The following is a 15907-nucleotide window of genomic DNA, read 5'->3' on the forward strand; positions in this document are numbered from 1 at the left end:
TAGGGAAAATCTGAGTGGCTATCATTTGGAATGAAATGGGTCATAAAGCATTCATTACTGTATTTCTAGCTAAATTTGAGGATCCTTTTTAATACAATATTGTAATACAGCCTCAGAACAGCAAACTATAACCGTGTACAACAAAAACTTTCATAAAGATTTTCTTTAGATAATAACACGGTATGAAAAACCTGGAAAAAAAAATAAGATCTAATTTTGTTCGAATTTGTAAACAGAATTAAAGAACTGTGTTTGTCACTTTCATCCATTAAAGCTGCCCTGCAATAATTAAGTTCTTTACCAAAGCTGATTAAAAATCCGACAGCCTGAAGACTCCTCTTGGCAGCACTGAGAATTAACATTGATTTCCTGGTAAACGGCTGCTTAGTCATGCCCAGATATGGCTGCTGACAAGCAGACATTCAGATCTTCCTGTTCAGTACGTTTTAGGTTTTTTTTTTTTTCTTTCAGATATTAACATTAAAAAATATATTTACACAAATTTCTGGCTACTTTTAGCAGTCAAGGTCAGTGATGTTCAATAAGATCGATCTCAGACATGCCCACACTTTTGAAAAACTCCAATTAGAACTTTTAGTGCAGGTGAATACTTTAGATCATCAAAGGCCTCTGCACCATCATCCCTGAGTGTGGATCAATAAAAACAAAACAAAACAAAACAAACAAAAAACCAAATAAAATCAAACAGAAAATCCAGGCTATCATTCTTTTCTAAAATAGCAAAACATGAAAATGAAAACTTAATTTATTTCAACAAGATGCCTTTGGTTTCATGTCGATTTAGCATTATACAAAATAATATGAAAAAGGTTATCAACTTTTGAATAAATGCTTAAGTCCTGATGACTTCAAGAATTAAAAGATTCTGTTTTCAATGAAAAGTAAAGCTGTTTAACTTTAAATATTTACTATTTTATCTCTTTATTGCAAAATAAAAACAATTTTTTTTATCATATGTACTTCAAATATTTTGAAAACTGTTCTCAAAATAAGTTACTCTCCCACCACTTTTATCAATCTCCCAGTTACCTGGCCCCTCAATGCAGACCCTGAGGTGACCAAACCAAACCAGAGGTCTATACATCTGTGTGAGCTCAAAGGGCTTCTTTTTGCTAGGTGCTTTTACATATTTGAATCAAAATATATATTCATTTTTCATGTTAATTAATTTTCTTTTTTGTATGATTTAAAAATATCTTAACAGGTCAAAAGCCAGTGTAATTTGAGGGTGCTGAAGTGGAAGAAGCTGATGTTGCCAAACACACAGCTAGAACATTTAGACCATGAAATACAAAATAATTGGATAGAAATGTATATGACTTATTTTGTAGATCTGCAGATTACCAAGGTTCCTAAATTGAAGCCTGCCAACTCCACGACACATATCATGAGTTGGGGAAAAGAATGGGGAGCAAGAGATGACTGTTCGGATGATTGCGTAAGAATGATAAGATTATAGGGAGAAGACACTCCCGGTGTGTTAAGAAATGGCTTCGGTTTTACCAGACCACAGTACAGAAATTAGATTTAAATAACCCATACAAATATAATTCATAAAACACTGTAGGGGGAGGAGGGAGTGGTGGTAGGGTGGGGTGGATGGAGCTTGGGAGGGTTGTCCCTGAAAGAAAAATAATTTTTACAAAGACTTTCCTTAAAATCTGTTGTCATGATTTAAAATCAACAAAACTACGAAAACCTAATAAAAATTTTGCAAATGTACTGCAGACCTCCAAGTACATATCAAATACTCTGCACAAAAACTTCGGGAAAATGGCACACTTAATATTCAACAGCAAAATGTTCAGCAAAGCCATGCTAAGGATACTGCAGCATCTTGAAAAGCATGGATGAGTTGTGGTTTCCCAAATCAACATAAACAAAAAGTAAAAAAAAAACCAAAACACTGATGTTATGAGTAAATCTGAGGATAAAGCAAAACTGTCACTGAGGGATTTTGCAGATGATAAAGCAGTATCATTCACTGTCCAAGACCTTACTTGCTGGTACAGTTGAGGTCTTAGCGCCGAGTTCTCAATCATTGTGTGAACCATGGTGATAATAGGTTCATTTTCTTTCATCTATTTCAAATCAGGAGGAGCATACAGCAAACATCAGTTTACAGCATAGCTAGATTTGAAAGACGACACTGTAAATATAGCCTCTACTTTAAAATCTTCCTTAGAGTGCAGTTGTTTACAATATACCCCACGGTTTGCACAGACTTAATTTACAGAAACCATTTAAAACAAGCATTAAATACTGCAAAATACATCCAGGATTATAAAATAGCTTACTCATTGCAATACTGCCATACTAATTTATAATCAATAGGTCAATTAATCAATATTCTTACACATATATTATAGTAGATGATAGAGCAACATAATTTAAAGGATAAACTAACTGGTGACAAACTGCAAACTTAGGAGAAAGTGGTATCGTTTAATTGGCTATTTGGTTACACTGAAAATAATATTCAGTTCTTTATAAGGTCAGTAAAACAATTAATTTCTCTACAAATATTAAAATTTTGTAATACTCAACATACCCTATTCATCTAATTACATATTTTATTAAAGTTAATCTTGATAGACACTTACATATGCTCTATTTGAATTTTGTCACAATACCACGTGTAGAATTATTCAAGGACGTGCAAACTAAACTTATTCAGCAAAGACCCAGTATGTTTCTTCAGCTCCTCAAAAAGGTAGACTGAAACTATATGTCACATTTCCAGCTATGTTGCACTTAATTACTGCCTTTAGAAAAATAATTTGTTTTAGCAAAAGGCTCTGCACTTAAGGCATTAGAAAGAAAACCATCACGATCTGTAGAGTCTGTAAAAGGCCAAGAAAATTTTCATCATTTGTAATCAGACAAGTCTGTTTATAACTATGATTTGTGACAAGAGTTTATGTAATTTCCATCTACCGAATTATAGAAAATATGCATCTCTATTATGATTAACAAATGCTACTTCAATGCTTTAGCTAAATCTACAAGTTTACTAATCATTTAAAATATTTAATTATTAATTATTATTATTATTTTTAGAGAGATTTTTGCTATAGGGGGCGTCCCTGAAGTCCCTAGAGAATGGAAAGGAGATGGCAGTGTGGCCGTACCCCCTGGGGGTGATTTTTCACTTTCCCTCTCTCTGTTTATAAGACACTCACTCCGGTGAGTGCACGTGCCCTACGGCACAAAACTTTTTATATATATACACGCATATATATATGTGTGTGTGTGTGTGTGTAGTGATAGCTGCCAATGACTTTGGACAGCAGCATATGTTAATGTAACCACAATTAAGATACAGAATATTTCCAACTATCCACAAAGCTCCCTCAAGTCTCTTTACCACAATCTCCACTCTCTCCTCCCATGGAACCACCAATGAGATTTCTGTTAACTACAAAATAAGTTTACATGTCAAACAATTAATTAATCTTTAAGGTAGCTGGAATCACACTCCATATACTTAAATTTTTATTTTTCCTCCTATTATAATCCGACAAATAGGTGCCATTTCATGGAAAGGAAACAATTTTTTTTTTTTTTTAATTTTTGCCATGGGGTGCCTGTGGAGACAAAGAGAATATAAAAAAATCACCCCCCCCCAAGAGGAGATGGCCACACTGCCCATTCCTTCTCTTCCATTCTCTTCTTAGGATTTTGGGCATGCAGGCATATGTACCCAGAGTGATTTTCAAGTTGCTGGGTCCAGGACTTGAACTATAGTGTTAACTATATGGGATCTAGCTGTCTTAATCTCTGTACCACCTGCTGGTCCAACAAATTTGTTAATATGCAGTACAAGATCGAGTTTTTGGGGGCCAGCAGGTGGCATGGTGGTTAAAGGAGCCAGGCTCCCACATGGTGACTGCAATTTGAGTCCTGGGCCTGGGGGACTTGCCTTCTCTCTCTCTCTCTCTGTCCCTCTCTGGTCAAATTAAAATAAATGAATTAATTAAATTAAATAATCCTTTAAAAAAATCAAGATTTTTATTTTATTTTTTTAACTTTTATTTATTTTTTATTTTTGGATAGGTTTTTTTTGCTATAGGGCACGTTTACTCGCCAGACAGAGAGAGACAGAGAGACAGAAAGCGAGAAATCACCCCCCAGGGGGCATGGTCACGTCGCAATCCCTTCTCCTCTATTCTCCTCTCGGGATCTTGGGCACGCACGCACAGCGTCCGGCGTGAGTTTTAAGTCACCAGGTCCGGGACACAAACCGTGGTCGACTATGTGGGAGTCCAGCGACATAGCCATTATGCTAACTGCTGGTTCCAGAAAAATTGAATATTTTATTCCACCCTCTTTCTCAGTTTTGGTCTAATAAGAATACCCTGATTTTAAAACACCATCATCAAAAAATACTCATTTTGATGACATGTAATTATGTTATATTTGGTGTAGAGCCTCCTAACTGACACTTAAGAGGCTGAATTGGGTTTCGGGCCAGCAGGAGGTACAGTAGTTAGAGCACTGGACTCCCACAAGGTAGACTGTGGTTAAAGTCCCGGACCTGGCGGCTTGAAAATCATGCCGGGCATGTGTGCATGTGTCCCCAAAATCCCAGGAGGAGAACAGGGGAGAAGGGATTGCAGCATGGCCACCTCCCTTGGGGGTGATTCTCACTTTCCCTCTCATTGTCTCTCTCTGTTTCTCTCCAGAGACTGCACATGGCCTATGGTAAAAACCTTAAATTAAGAAAAGAGAAGAAGAAAAAAAAGAATTAGGTTGTACAGCGTGTGGAGACAGGGGACCACCTCAGCCTCAGTGTGCCCAGCCTGGTGCCTGCAGGGCTGGAGCTCATGACAGCTGCTCCTCTGGTCTGTTAGAAGGTGCTGTAAAATACCATCACTTTTCACATGTGCTATACATGATAAAGGTTAGAAAGCACCAAGACAGTGTGCCTGTTTCAGAAAAACTAGATCTTTTTTTCTCTCTTTGGTGTTCCTTACAATTACTTCAGTAGTTCCCAACCTAACAGAAAAATCGAAAGATCTACCTATGGGGAGTTAAAATATACACAGGGCCGGCTCAGCGATACAACCATTATGTGTTGCTCAAGAAAAGCTCAATCTCACGTGGTGACTGGGGTTCGAAATCCCAGACTGGTCAGCCTGAAAGCGTGGAGGGTGATCGTCTTGCTCTCTCTGTCGTTCACATGAACATGCTCAATCATGAATAAGGAAAAGATCATTGAAAACAACAACAAAAGAAATACATGCAGGCTGGGCCTTGGCAATTCTGAGTGGGAAGCAGTACTTTTTTAATAACTCAGGGAGGGCTTTTATTTTTTGAAATTTTGACACAGGGTGCATGTGCTCACCAGAGAGACAGAGACAGAGACAGAGAGGAGGGGGAGTGAGAAATTATCTCCTGGGGGCATGGCCATGCTGCAGTTCCTTCTTCTCTATAATGCTATCAGGATTCTGGGCATGTGTGAACATGCACTGGTGTGTTTTTCTAGCCACTGGTTCGGGACTCAAACCACACCGTTTGGCAATGTGGGATCCAGCAGGGTCTTAACTACCATGCACCTGCTGACCCCTTGTACTTTCATTTATTTCTTGATCTTCCTGAAGATTTGCAGGTACTCATCAGAAGTTAGGCCTGAAACCATGGTTCTACTGTGGAATTAATTCAGTGAACTATCATTAGGAAGGTACTTTTCATGATCTAGCCAGATTGGAAATAGACGTTGGTCAATATAACTGCTGAGCTACCAAAAAGGGAAAAATGTCGAAGTGTGTATCTAGACACAAATATTGTATCTGGATTAAAATATTCTCTAGCTGTCTTTGAAGAGATAAAGTATGAAGAGACTTAATCTCATTTTAAGCCATTGTTTTGGACTAAGCTCTTTTTCTAGGCCTCAAACTACCAGACCAATATGGAGTCACTCAGGCCAAAAATGCTACACCCTCAAAGTGAAACTTCTAAAGAAAAGGACAGATGCCCCAAGGAAACCCCCCACCCCAAACAGAACTTTTCAGTCTACCACAGTCAGTGCTTTAAGGAAACAAAACTTCTGCACATCTGGTGACTTTTTCAGACATGTGCCCTTGAAATAGCTTTAGAGGCTCCCTAAACTCATTGGACTTCTTGTTTTAGGAGTATCCTTATTTGTCAAATACATTCCCTCTTTACTTTTAGAATATCTCCACACTTTGCTTAAGATTGGGCAGAGTAACTTCAGGTGATCATGAAGTAACCCTGCTCTCTTTATCTAGGTAGCCCAGCACTGCTGTACAGGACTCCCTGCTATTTACCACTTCCATTCATATTTGCCTTTACGAATCATCCAGCAGGTGGCATAACGGTCAAAGTGGTGGACTCCCACATGGTTCGAGTCTTGGACCCGTCAGTTAGAAAATCACAATGTGTGTGTGTGTGTGTGTGTGTGTGTACGTGTGCACGCTCAAAATCCTAGGTGGAGAATGGAGAAGGGATTACGGCCATTTTCTGTGTGTGTGTGTGTGTGTGTGTGTGAGGTGATCTGTCACTTTGCCTCTCTTTTTCCCTGAGCGCACATACCCTATGGCAAAAATGGAAGGAAAAAAACACAAGCCATCCTGAGGGCCAACCAGGTGGCCTGGTGGCTAAGGCAGCTGGATTCTGCATGGCCAAATGCATGACTTGAGTCTTGGAACTGGCAGTTTGAAAAACACTCTGGGTGCATGTGCATGTATGCTCTAAAACCCGAGGAGAGTGAAGAAGGTTCCGCAATGTGGCCATCCTCTCTTCTCTGGGCAAGGGGCGGGGGTGGTGTCTTTCTTTCTCTCTCAGCACACATGCCCTATAGCAAAGTTAAAAAAAAAAATCATCCTAGGGACCAGCAGTTAGCGTAATGATTATGTCGCTGGACTCCCATGTAGTCGACCGCGGTTTGCGTCCTGGACCCAGTGGCTTAAACTCACGCCGGGCACGTGTGCATGCCTGCCCAAGATCCCGAGAGGAGAATGGAGGAGAAGGGATTGCGGCGTGGCCATCCCCCCTCCTGGGGGGGGACTTCTCGCTTTCTATCTCTCTGTCTCTATCTGTCTGGCGAGTGCACGCGCCCTATAGCAAAAACCTCTCCAAAAAAAAAAAAAAAAATCATCCTTAAGTCTTTAATATGTTGACACATTCTCTGGGACAACCTGGAATTTGTGATGTCTGGCAATCATGCTAACTGTGGCCTAAAAAAAAAAATCTTGTGCTTTGTGTCTGTCTTCTTTTTTTAAGGTGGATACTCCTTTTTAAAAATCTTTTAACTAATGACATGAGTGGGCTCTGCACAGTCACAGAGCATTGGGAGTGTGGGTCAGGAATCCCAACTTCCTACTGCCAGTCCAATTCTAACAACTTCTAAGTCTCTTTTAAAGCCCTTTCTCTGTAAAAAATAAGCCTAGTTCTGAATGCAGAAGAAACAGAATATTGTAACTTGGGGGGTAAACACTCCTAAATAATTCTGGGGGAAAGAAAGGGAGGAGAAAGATTAGCAGAGAGAAGAGCCAAAATGATGATTCATGAATTTTCTCTTTGGAAAAGATCAATGCTCCATACCCCGTTTAGGTGTAAGTGGCTAAGCACTGGCTGAATTGCTCTCTAGCAAGTTTTTGTAATAAGTGATCTAGAATGGTGTAGTCCCACGTCTTTGTGATGATGGCAAAGTTCTCTATCTGTGATGTCCAATATTGCAGCCAGTAATCATATGTGGCTATTTAATATTCAAAATAGAGCTACCGTGACTGAGAAAACACACATTTACCATTACATAAACATAACTAATTTATAGATAGATATACAATTTTATTTATTCATTTATCTACTTGTTTGTGATCTTTAAGCTATGGAGTCCGGGACTTGAACCACAGTCAGACATGCGGGAATCCAGCACCTAACTACCACAACACCTGCTGGCCCAAATGTAAACCAATTTAAATAGGCACATGTGGCTAGTAGCTATCATATCAGGTAATTCTATAAATTCTAGACCAATGAAATAGTTATGATTTCCCCTCCTACCAAGATCTCATTCTCAGAAGGAGAAATGTACTTAAGGACCGTCTTGTAACTGCATTTTCTTGAGCTAAATTTGTGCGCAAGGCTCCATGTTGTTCCTGAGCAAAGAAATCCAGATGGTTTCTGTCTCCTACAGAGCTTCTGTCCTTCTCTGATAACTAATGAGAAGACCCATTTCTGTGCTGTCACTTTCCACTTAAATGGAAAATGGACTGTCTCCTGAGTTCTTAATGACTTCTTAGGAAAAGATTTTTAAAGTCAGGAATCTTCTCGACAATAGCAAAAAAGCCCTGATAGTCTAATCACTGAGGACTCCATTTCTCAAGAAAGTCCTCCCGTGTCTAGATCAATAAACTCTTAAGATGTGTGGCAAAACTAAAAAGCAAAAGAATTTGACATGCCTGGGGTGAGGCTTTGGGGAATTTGGGAGTCTTTATAAACAGGTCATTTAGATAAAGACAATGTAAATGCCTTTCATTCTCTCCTTGGGCACATCTAAAAGTCCAAGAACCTGAGATTGAAGGGTATGACTACCTATTCAAACTGCTCTTTGTTTAACAGGAAGCAGGAAAATTTGAAGTGACTTCTGTATTAGAAGAATGCAAATAAGCCTCTTTATAACTGAAGGGGCAGTCACAGTATTGAGATTACTTGGGAACTTTTAAGGCTATTTAAATAAATTGTCCATACTATATATTTTCCCTAGAAGCAAAACTTTGGGAAAAGTATCGCCCTTGTAATACATCCAGAAGAATCGGTGATACTTTAAAAGATAGAGTTAGATTTATGTAATCTCACTCCTTTTCCTCAAGGAAGATAATATACTTGTGATGTATTTTTAAGGAAACTGAAGATCTGGATCAATGCCTTTCCAAATAATTTAATTATATAGTTTACTTACAGCTGACTACTAGATAAATCTTACCAGTCTGCTTTTTATTTCAGTGGCTTAATCTATTCTCTTTGTTTGATGGCCCTTTTCTTACTACAGTTCCTTTAACTTCAAGTAATGTATCACTATCTTTATCACAGGATACAGGCCATATTAAAAGAACTCAAGATGCATTTAAAAATAATTCTGTATTATAGTTATCATGTTTGAAATGATCACATTTTCTCTTCTTTGCAAATATTTTAACGATACACTAAAATCTACCACTTCCAAAAGACAAAATATTCCCAAAGTGAACATCTTACATCTACTAGTCAAAAAAGTATTTGTTCTTGTCACGGGGAAATTTACTCTAAAATATTCTTGATTTTTAAATTGATATTAAAATGTATTCTAGATGCAAGGATCTAGACATTATTCATAATAACTAGTCTTACACAGATGCAAATCACCCCAGGTAGATGAAGTCTTACTATTAATTCTAAGATTTATCAGCTTATGTTTTAAGTACATAATGACACCCTTAGGTCACCCTAGAAACGTTCTGGCCTTTATGCTCCACTTTATTTCCTTCCTGGGCTTTAGAAGCCATTCCTGGGTTCTACTTTGTAAGCACCAACATCCTGCTTTACACTGAGCACCCTAAATCTTTGCAGAATGAACAAACTCTGAAAAATACATCTGAACTTAAGAAGGAAGCAAAACCTACTGTAATTGGGCTACAAAAAGATTTGCTTTTGTAAAGAAGAACAGCACTGTGTAAGTAAAACGTGGTTTAGGAGGTAGAGAATTTCCCCACCACTTTCCCATCTTGTTAGAATCATACTAGGGGCTAATATTCCTCAGGTAGCAAGTAGGATGAAACTCTAACAATAGAATGAAAAGCTAAAAACAGAACAACTCCCATTAAACCTCAAGGATGCCAAAATACATATCTAAAAAAAGAAAAACAGGAACGAAGACTCGACAATACAGGCTTTTATGCCACTGGTGTAATTTTGGGGCCAGTCACTGAACCGGACTGAATGTGGATTACTGTAACTGGCCCACATGCCGCAGCAGTAGTGTGTGAGAAAGAGGCGGGCTACCAGGTAGGATGGTGCTCCCTAAACTACTGTATAAAGGGATATGGGTGCGCTAAGGCGGGACAAGCACTGAGGACCCACAGTGCGGAGAATGGGAGAGCTTGGGAAGACTGGACAAATAGGAGGAGCAGGCTAGAGGAATGGGCTGGACGGGGAGGAAGTACTTCATGGGTTGGGGTAGTAGACTGAGGGATTGCATGATGGAAAGAGGCCTTATTTTGTAGGGAACAGGGAGCCTCTGGAATTTCCTGAATTAGCTCAAAGACAAACGTGGCAGAAGCTGTAGAACGCGGAGTTGGCAACTGGACATCATTTCAATCGGAGCAGTCCAAGTTCTCATTTACTGAGGGCTGACTAGTTGCTCCCAAGTGTGCTAGGACAGAAGTTTGTAGATAATTACTTCAATTGAGTTCTCAACAAATCTAACAGGTTTGTATTATTACCTGTCACAAATGTTACAACTGAGTCTTAAAGTTAAAAACTCAAGACTTCTGTATAATAAAATGGTGAGGATACACAACAAAATGTAGATGCGAGACGAGAGGCATTGCTATGTGTGTGCCCGGGTTCAGAGGAGAAGCAATAGAAAGGACACATTGCCAAGATTTGGGGACTAAAGGGTAACAAGGAGCTTAGAATACGTAAGGTGTTGGGACCAGCAGATGGCGTAAAGGTTACGTTGTGGGACTCCCATGTAGTCTATCAGTTTGAGTCCTGGACCTGGCAACTTAAAACTCATGCTGGGCGCATGTCATGCGTGCCCAACTTCCGGAGAGGAGAATGGAGGAAAAGGGATTGTGGAGTGACCATCCCCCTTGGGGGGTGATTTCTCACTTTCTGTCTCTTTCTCTTTGGTGAGTACATGTGCCATATAGCAAAAAAATCTTTAAAAAGAAACAAAAAACATAAGGTATTATTACAGCCTTTGTTTTCTTGAACAAACACCATGCAAAAATGTAACCAACTAAAAAATCTATTCAGATGCTTCCTTAGAATCTCATGACTTTCCTGTTTTAATAAAACTGTATTTAAATTATATTTAACTCCAGTGTCAAGGTATTTTCTAGAAATACGTACTGATGTTAAGCAGAGGAGAATTTAGGAGAGAGGTCTGATTAACTCTGCCATTTTTACAAAGGTGTAATATCTCTATCCTTAGAGCAGCATGGCAGCAGGCAGAATGCCAAGGAGGCGTGTCATGCCTAGGGTCCTTGAAGGCAGTCTGCCACTTGCTTTTCTTGTTGACAAGGAAGTCAGATTGTGAAAGGCAGGTGTCAGGCTGTTCTAGTCACAGTCTGAGAAGGACCCTGGGTCTCGCTTTCCCTGTGGTTGTCCTTCTTTCTCCTCAGGGTCTTAAGGTGCCTGATTCAAGCTCCAGGTCTAAGCAAACACAGATCTAAGCAATCACAGATCTAAGCAAACAGTAAAGCAAAGGTCCTGATTTTTCTCAAAGCCCTGTGAGCTCTTCCCCAAGGAAGATGAATTCAATAAATGTTGGTTACACAAACAAAATTAACAGTGAGCAGAGGCTAACTGATATTTTGCCCACTTTTGCTATTTGTTTCTAGTAAGGAAATTGAGGGATAAAGATTATAAGCTTAATTTTTGGACATGCTGGGGATGAGCTGAAGGTAGAACTTCCAGATGAAGATCTCCACAGGCAAAGAGAAATACACGCTGAAACTGCAGAGGTGTTTTGGGTATCTCTGTGCCCCTCTCCACATCCAGTTAGGTTATCTGTTTCCCCATTAGCTTATCTTTTGCGTATGGGAAACCACTATGGGCACTCATGCACGCCCAGAGTCCATGTGGTGGAGACTCACTGCACAGAGCCACCCCTGACTCTAATGGAGATGGGAGCCATGATAAAAGCTTCCCTCCTCTGTTGTTCACTTTGGTGTTTCTGCGGTCTGTTCGTGTGTCGAGTGGACGATGGCCAAGGCACCTACGGTAGTTGGTAATATAATCCTTCCTTCCTTGCTTACTCTTTTCTTTCCTACCTTGATTATCACTTCCCAGAATAAACTTTTTGCCAACAAGCCCACATACCAAAGATCCCACTTTCCGGGAGAAATGCAGGGGACTAAAGATGAAGAGCAACACAGTGACAACCAGTACAATGAGGAACAGATGAATTTGCACTTGAGAGAACACTAAAACACAGGGATCTTCCTCAGGATTGAGATAGCAGAAAATAGCAACGAAGAAAGAAAGAAAAAAGATTAATTATTCGTAAAAGTAGTACTACAGTAACAATGTAAGCAGCGGATAAGTCAATTTGAGAGAGCGGCATGCCCACACATATATAATCTTTCCACAATCTAAATTCTAACCTATCTATCCACTGTCCATTTATTTTTCCACAGTTCTATCATAATTATGTAATATGCTCAAGAATTTTCTGCGGTTTCATCCCTGCCTCCCCACCTCCCAAATATGCAGAGAAAAAGAGAGGGGGAAAAAAATAGTAGACTCTGAGGCAGAGATACAGGATGATTCTAATAGCAAGGCATAAGAAAATAAATGTTCTGTAGCACATTAACTATTGGGTCACTGGAAAAGTCATGACATATGTTTTCATATTTTTCTGCATAAAAATGTGTCATGAGGGAACCAGCAGTTAGCATAATGGCTATGTCGCTGGACTCCCACATAGTCGACTGTGGTTCGCGTCCCGGACCTGGTGGCTTAAAACTCATGCTGGGCGCGTGTGCGTGCATGCCCAAGATCCCGAGAGGAGAATGGAGGAGAAGGGATTGTGGCGTGACCATTCCCTCTGGGGGGTGATTTCTCGCTTTCTGTCTCTATGTCTCTCTCTGTCTGTCTGGCGAGCGCACGCGCCCTACAGCGAAAACCTCTCAAAAAAAAAAAATGTATCATGACTTAAAAAAAAATCTTTATTTCCTTATTTCTTTATTTTAATTTGACTAGAGATAGATAGTGAGAGAGAGAAAGGGAAAATGAGTCAGTAAGCTGCCAGGTCTGGTCTGGGACTCGAACTGCAGTCAGCCATGTGGGAGTCCAGTACCCTTAACCACCATACCACGTGCTAGCCTTGTGTCATGACTTTTTTAAAAAAAAAAATTGTTCTGTATTAAAGAATTATTTTTATTAACTTTATTTATTTATTTCAATTTGAGCAGGGAGGGATAGTGTGTGTGTGTGTGTGTGTGTGTGTGTGTGTGTGTGTGTGGTGTGTGTGTGTGTATGTGTGTGTGTGTGAGAGAGAGAGAGGGAAAGTGAGAAAGGAAGCCACCAGGTCCAGGACATGAACTACGGTTGGCCATATGGGAGTCAAGTGTCCTCAACCATCATGCCAGCTACCAGCCCCACATTATGAATTTTTAGATGACCCAATAGCTTGGGACAGTCAGCGTTAAAGTAATAGACTTTTAATTTTCCTTTTTCCAAATGGCTATTGTATATCTCCCAGAAACAGTATCTGTCGTAGCTCTCAATCATCCTTAAAAACAGAATATCCAGGACTCTTTGAAATATGAGAGAAAAATGGGATTTAAAAAAAAAAGAATTAATTAATTAATTTTATTTTGACTAGAGAGGGAGGGAGGGAGGTGGGGAGGGAAGGGGAGAGAGAGAAGAGAGAAGAGAGAAGAGAGAAAAGAGAAGAGAGAAGAGAAAGAAAGTGAGAAAGCAAGCCACCAGGTACTGGACTAGAACCACGGTCAGCCACGTGTCAGTCCAGTGCCATTAACCACCATGCCACCTGCTGGCCCTGAAAACGGGATCTTGTTTAATAGTTCAACAGGTTGAAATGACTGAACTGACATGAACAATGAATACCATCTTCAATCATCTTGGTAACATTTCTTTCCTTATAGGGAAGTTGTCTTTTATGAACACAAAGAACAAAATACATACAAGCACTCTTGAACTTTTATCTTGAATGGCTTCAGTATCAATTACACACACCCAGGTAATAGTTCCCTTTTGCATTTACCTTGGCATAGTATGTGTACAAGTGGTCAGGGTGGGACCGGCAGGTAGTGTATGGTTAAGGTGTTGGACTCCCACTTGGGCAACCATGATTCGAGTCCCGGACCTGGTGGCTTGCTTTCTTACTTTCCCTCTCTCTGTCTCTCTCTTGTCAAAATTTAAAAAGTAATGGGACCAGCAGTTAGCGTAATGGCTATGCAGCTGGACTCCCACATAGTCGACCGCGGTTCACGTCCCGGACCCAGTGGCTTAAAACTCACGCTGGCGCATGTGCGTGCGTGCCCAAGATCCCGAGAGGAGAATGGAGGAGAAGGGATTGCGGCATGGCCATCCTCCTGGGGGGTGATTTCTCGCTTTCTGTCTCTGTCTCTCTCTGTCTGGCGAGTGCATGCGCTCTATAGCAAAAACCTCTCCCACCCCCCAAAAAATTAAAAGTAGCAATAATGACCAAAATTAATTTCTTAAAAAAAAAAAAAAGTGGCCAGAATTTCTGTTTGCATAGATTTCTTTGTTGTTTCTTGAGAGGATATACTGAGTCGCTGGAAAAGTCATGATGTGTCTTTCTATGCAAAAATGTATCATGACTTCTCCAACGACCCAGTAGAAAGCATACTGATGGGAAAGTTCACAGCAACCCATGATAGAACAGCGAACTTGGTCCAAAAGTCACTAGTACTTTTGTACACAGTTCATAAAACATTTTGCTGTTTATATAAAAGAATATCATAAAATCTAAATGCTATCACTAAATATTCATAAATTAGAAAGTCTGGTTTACTCTTCAAGATGTTGGATAAGTTAGTATTAAACAGAAACAATCTTCTTACCCTCTCCATAAGTATTTGATAATGCTTTTAAAAAAATTATTTAATTTTATTTATTATTATTATTTAATTTGACCAGAGAGAGACAGAGAGAGAAAGAGGAAAAATGAGAAAGAAGCCACCAGGTCCAGGACTTAACTACAGTATGTCATGTGGGAGTCCTGTGCCTTAACCACTACTCTATTTACTGGCCCCTATAATGTTTTTAAAAAAAAGGACTTGGGGGACCAGCAGTTAGTGTAATTGCTATGTTGCTGAACTACCATGTAGCCAACCGCGGTTCGAGTCCCAGACGTGGTGGCTTAAACTCACGCTGGGCGCATGTGCATGCATGCCCAAGATCCCAAGAGGAGAATGGAGGAGAAAGGATTGTGCGTGGCCATCCCCCCCTTGGGGGTGATTTCTCGCTTTATATCTCTCTGTCTCTGTCTTTTTGGGAAGTGCATGCGTCCTATAGCAAAAACCTCTGGAAAAAAAAAATGTACTTGGGGCCAGCAGGTAGGGTGTAGTTCAGGTGCTGGACTCCCTGAACCATGGCTGGCCACGGTTCAAGTTCCAGACTCAGTGGCTTGCTTTCTCACTTTCCCTCTCTGGTGACCACACGTGCCCTATGAAAAACTTAAAAAAACAAATAAATAAAAAAAATTAAAATGTACTCATAAAGTGGGACAGAAGAATTTAGCTACTGACACCTTATAACATTTTTGTGCAACTAAGAACACAGTGGTATGCTCAAGCTGTATGTTTTCCTTTTACTGTGTACTAAACCAAAGCGGCACGCTGGTTTGTCATAAACTTCCTGCTTTTCAGCTACAATTTAAGAATAAGGTCTGACAGCCATCTGTGTTAAAGGGGAGGCTGGTCACTGAAGTGGTAGTCATCAATCATTTTGAGGGAATTACATATGGTTGACCCATAGGGGGCAGCACTGCTACAGAGACCTTGTGAAGCACTGCTCTGACCGGATCCTTCGGCATCTTGCCCACTTATTTTTGTAGTCACAGTTCTCAGCATCTCACCTTCTGCTATAACTGCAAGCCTGAAAAGCTGACACGAAGGTTTTAAGGAAAAGGAAAACATCATCTAAATTCCTCCATAACCGCTCT

General features: G+C 40.0%; 1 protein-coding gene across 1 annotated transcript in view; it reads right to left on the reverse strand.

Annotated features, from left to right (window-relative positions):
* The window catches only part of PLEKHA5 (pleckstrin homology domain containing A5), a gene marked incomplete at its 5' end in the record, with an annotated part of 303433 nt that overhangs the window by 65504 nt on the left and 222022 nt on the right, over positions 1-15907 (reverse strand). Inside the window, 1 exon segment of the mRNA XM_006155093.3 lies at positions 2022-2102. Within this exon segment, the coding sequence (XP_006155155.2) occupies positions 2022-2102 (81 nt within the window).

The sequence above is a fragment of the Tupaia chinensis genome, unplaced genomic scaffold, assembly GCF_000334495.1.
Source record: "Tupaia chinensis unplaced genomic scaffold, TupChi_1.0 Scaffold000434_1, whole genome shotgun sequence".
Classification (NCBI taxonomy): domain Eukaryota; kingdom Metazoa; phylum Chordata; class Mammalia; order Scandentia; family Tupaiidae; genus Tupaia; species Tupaia belangeri.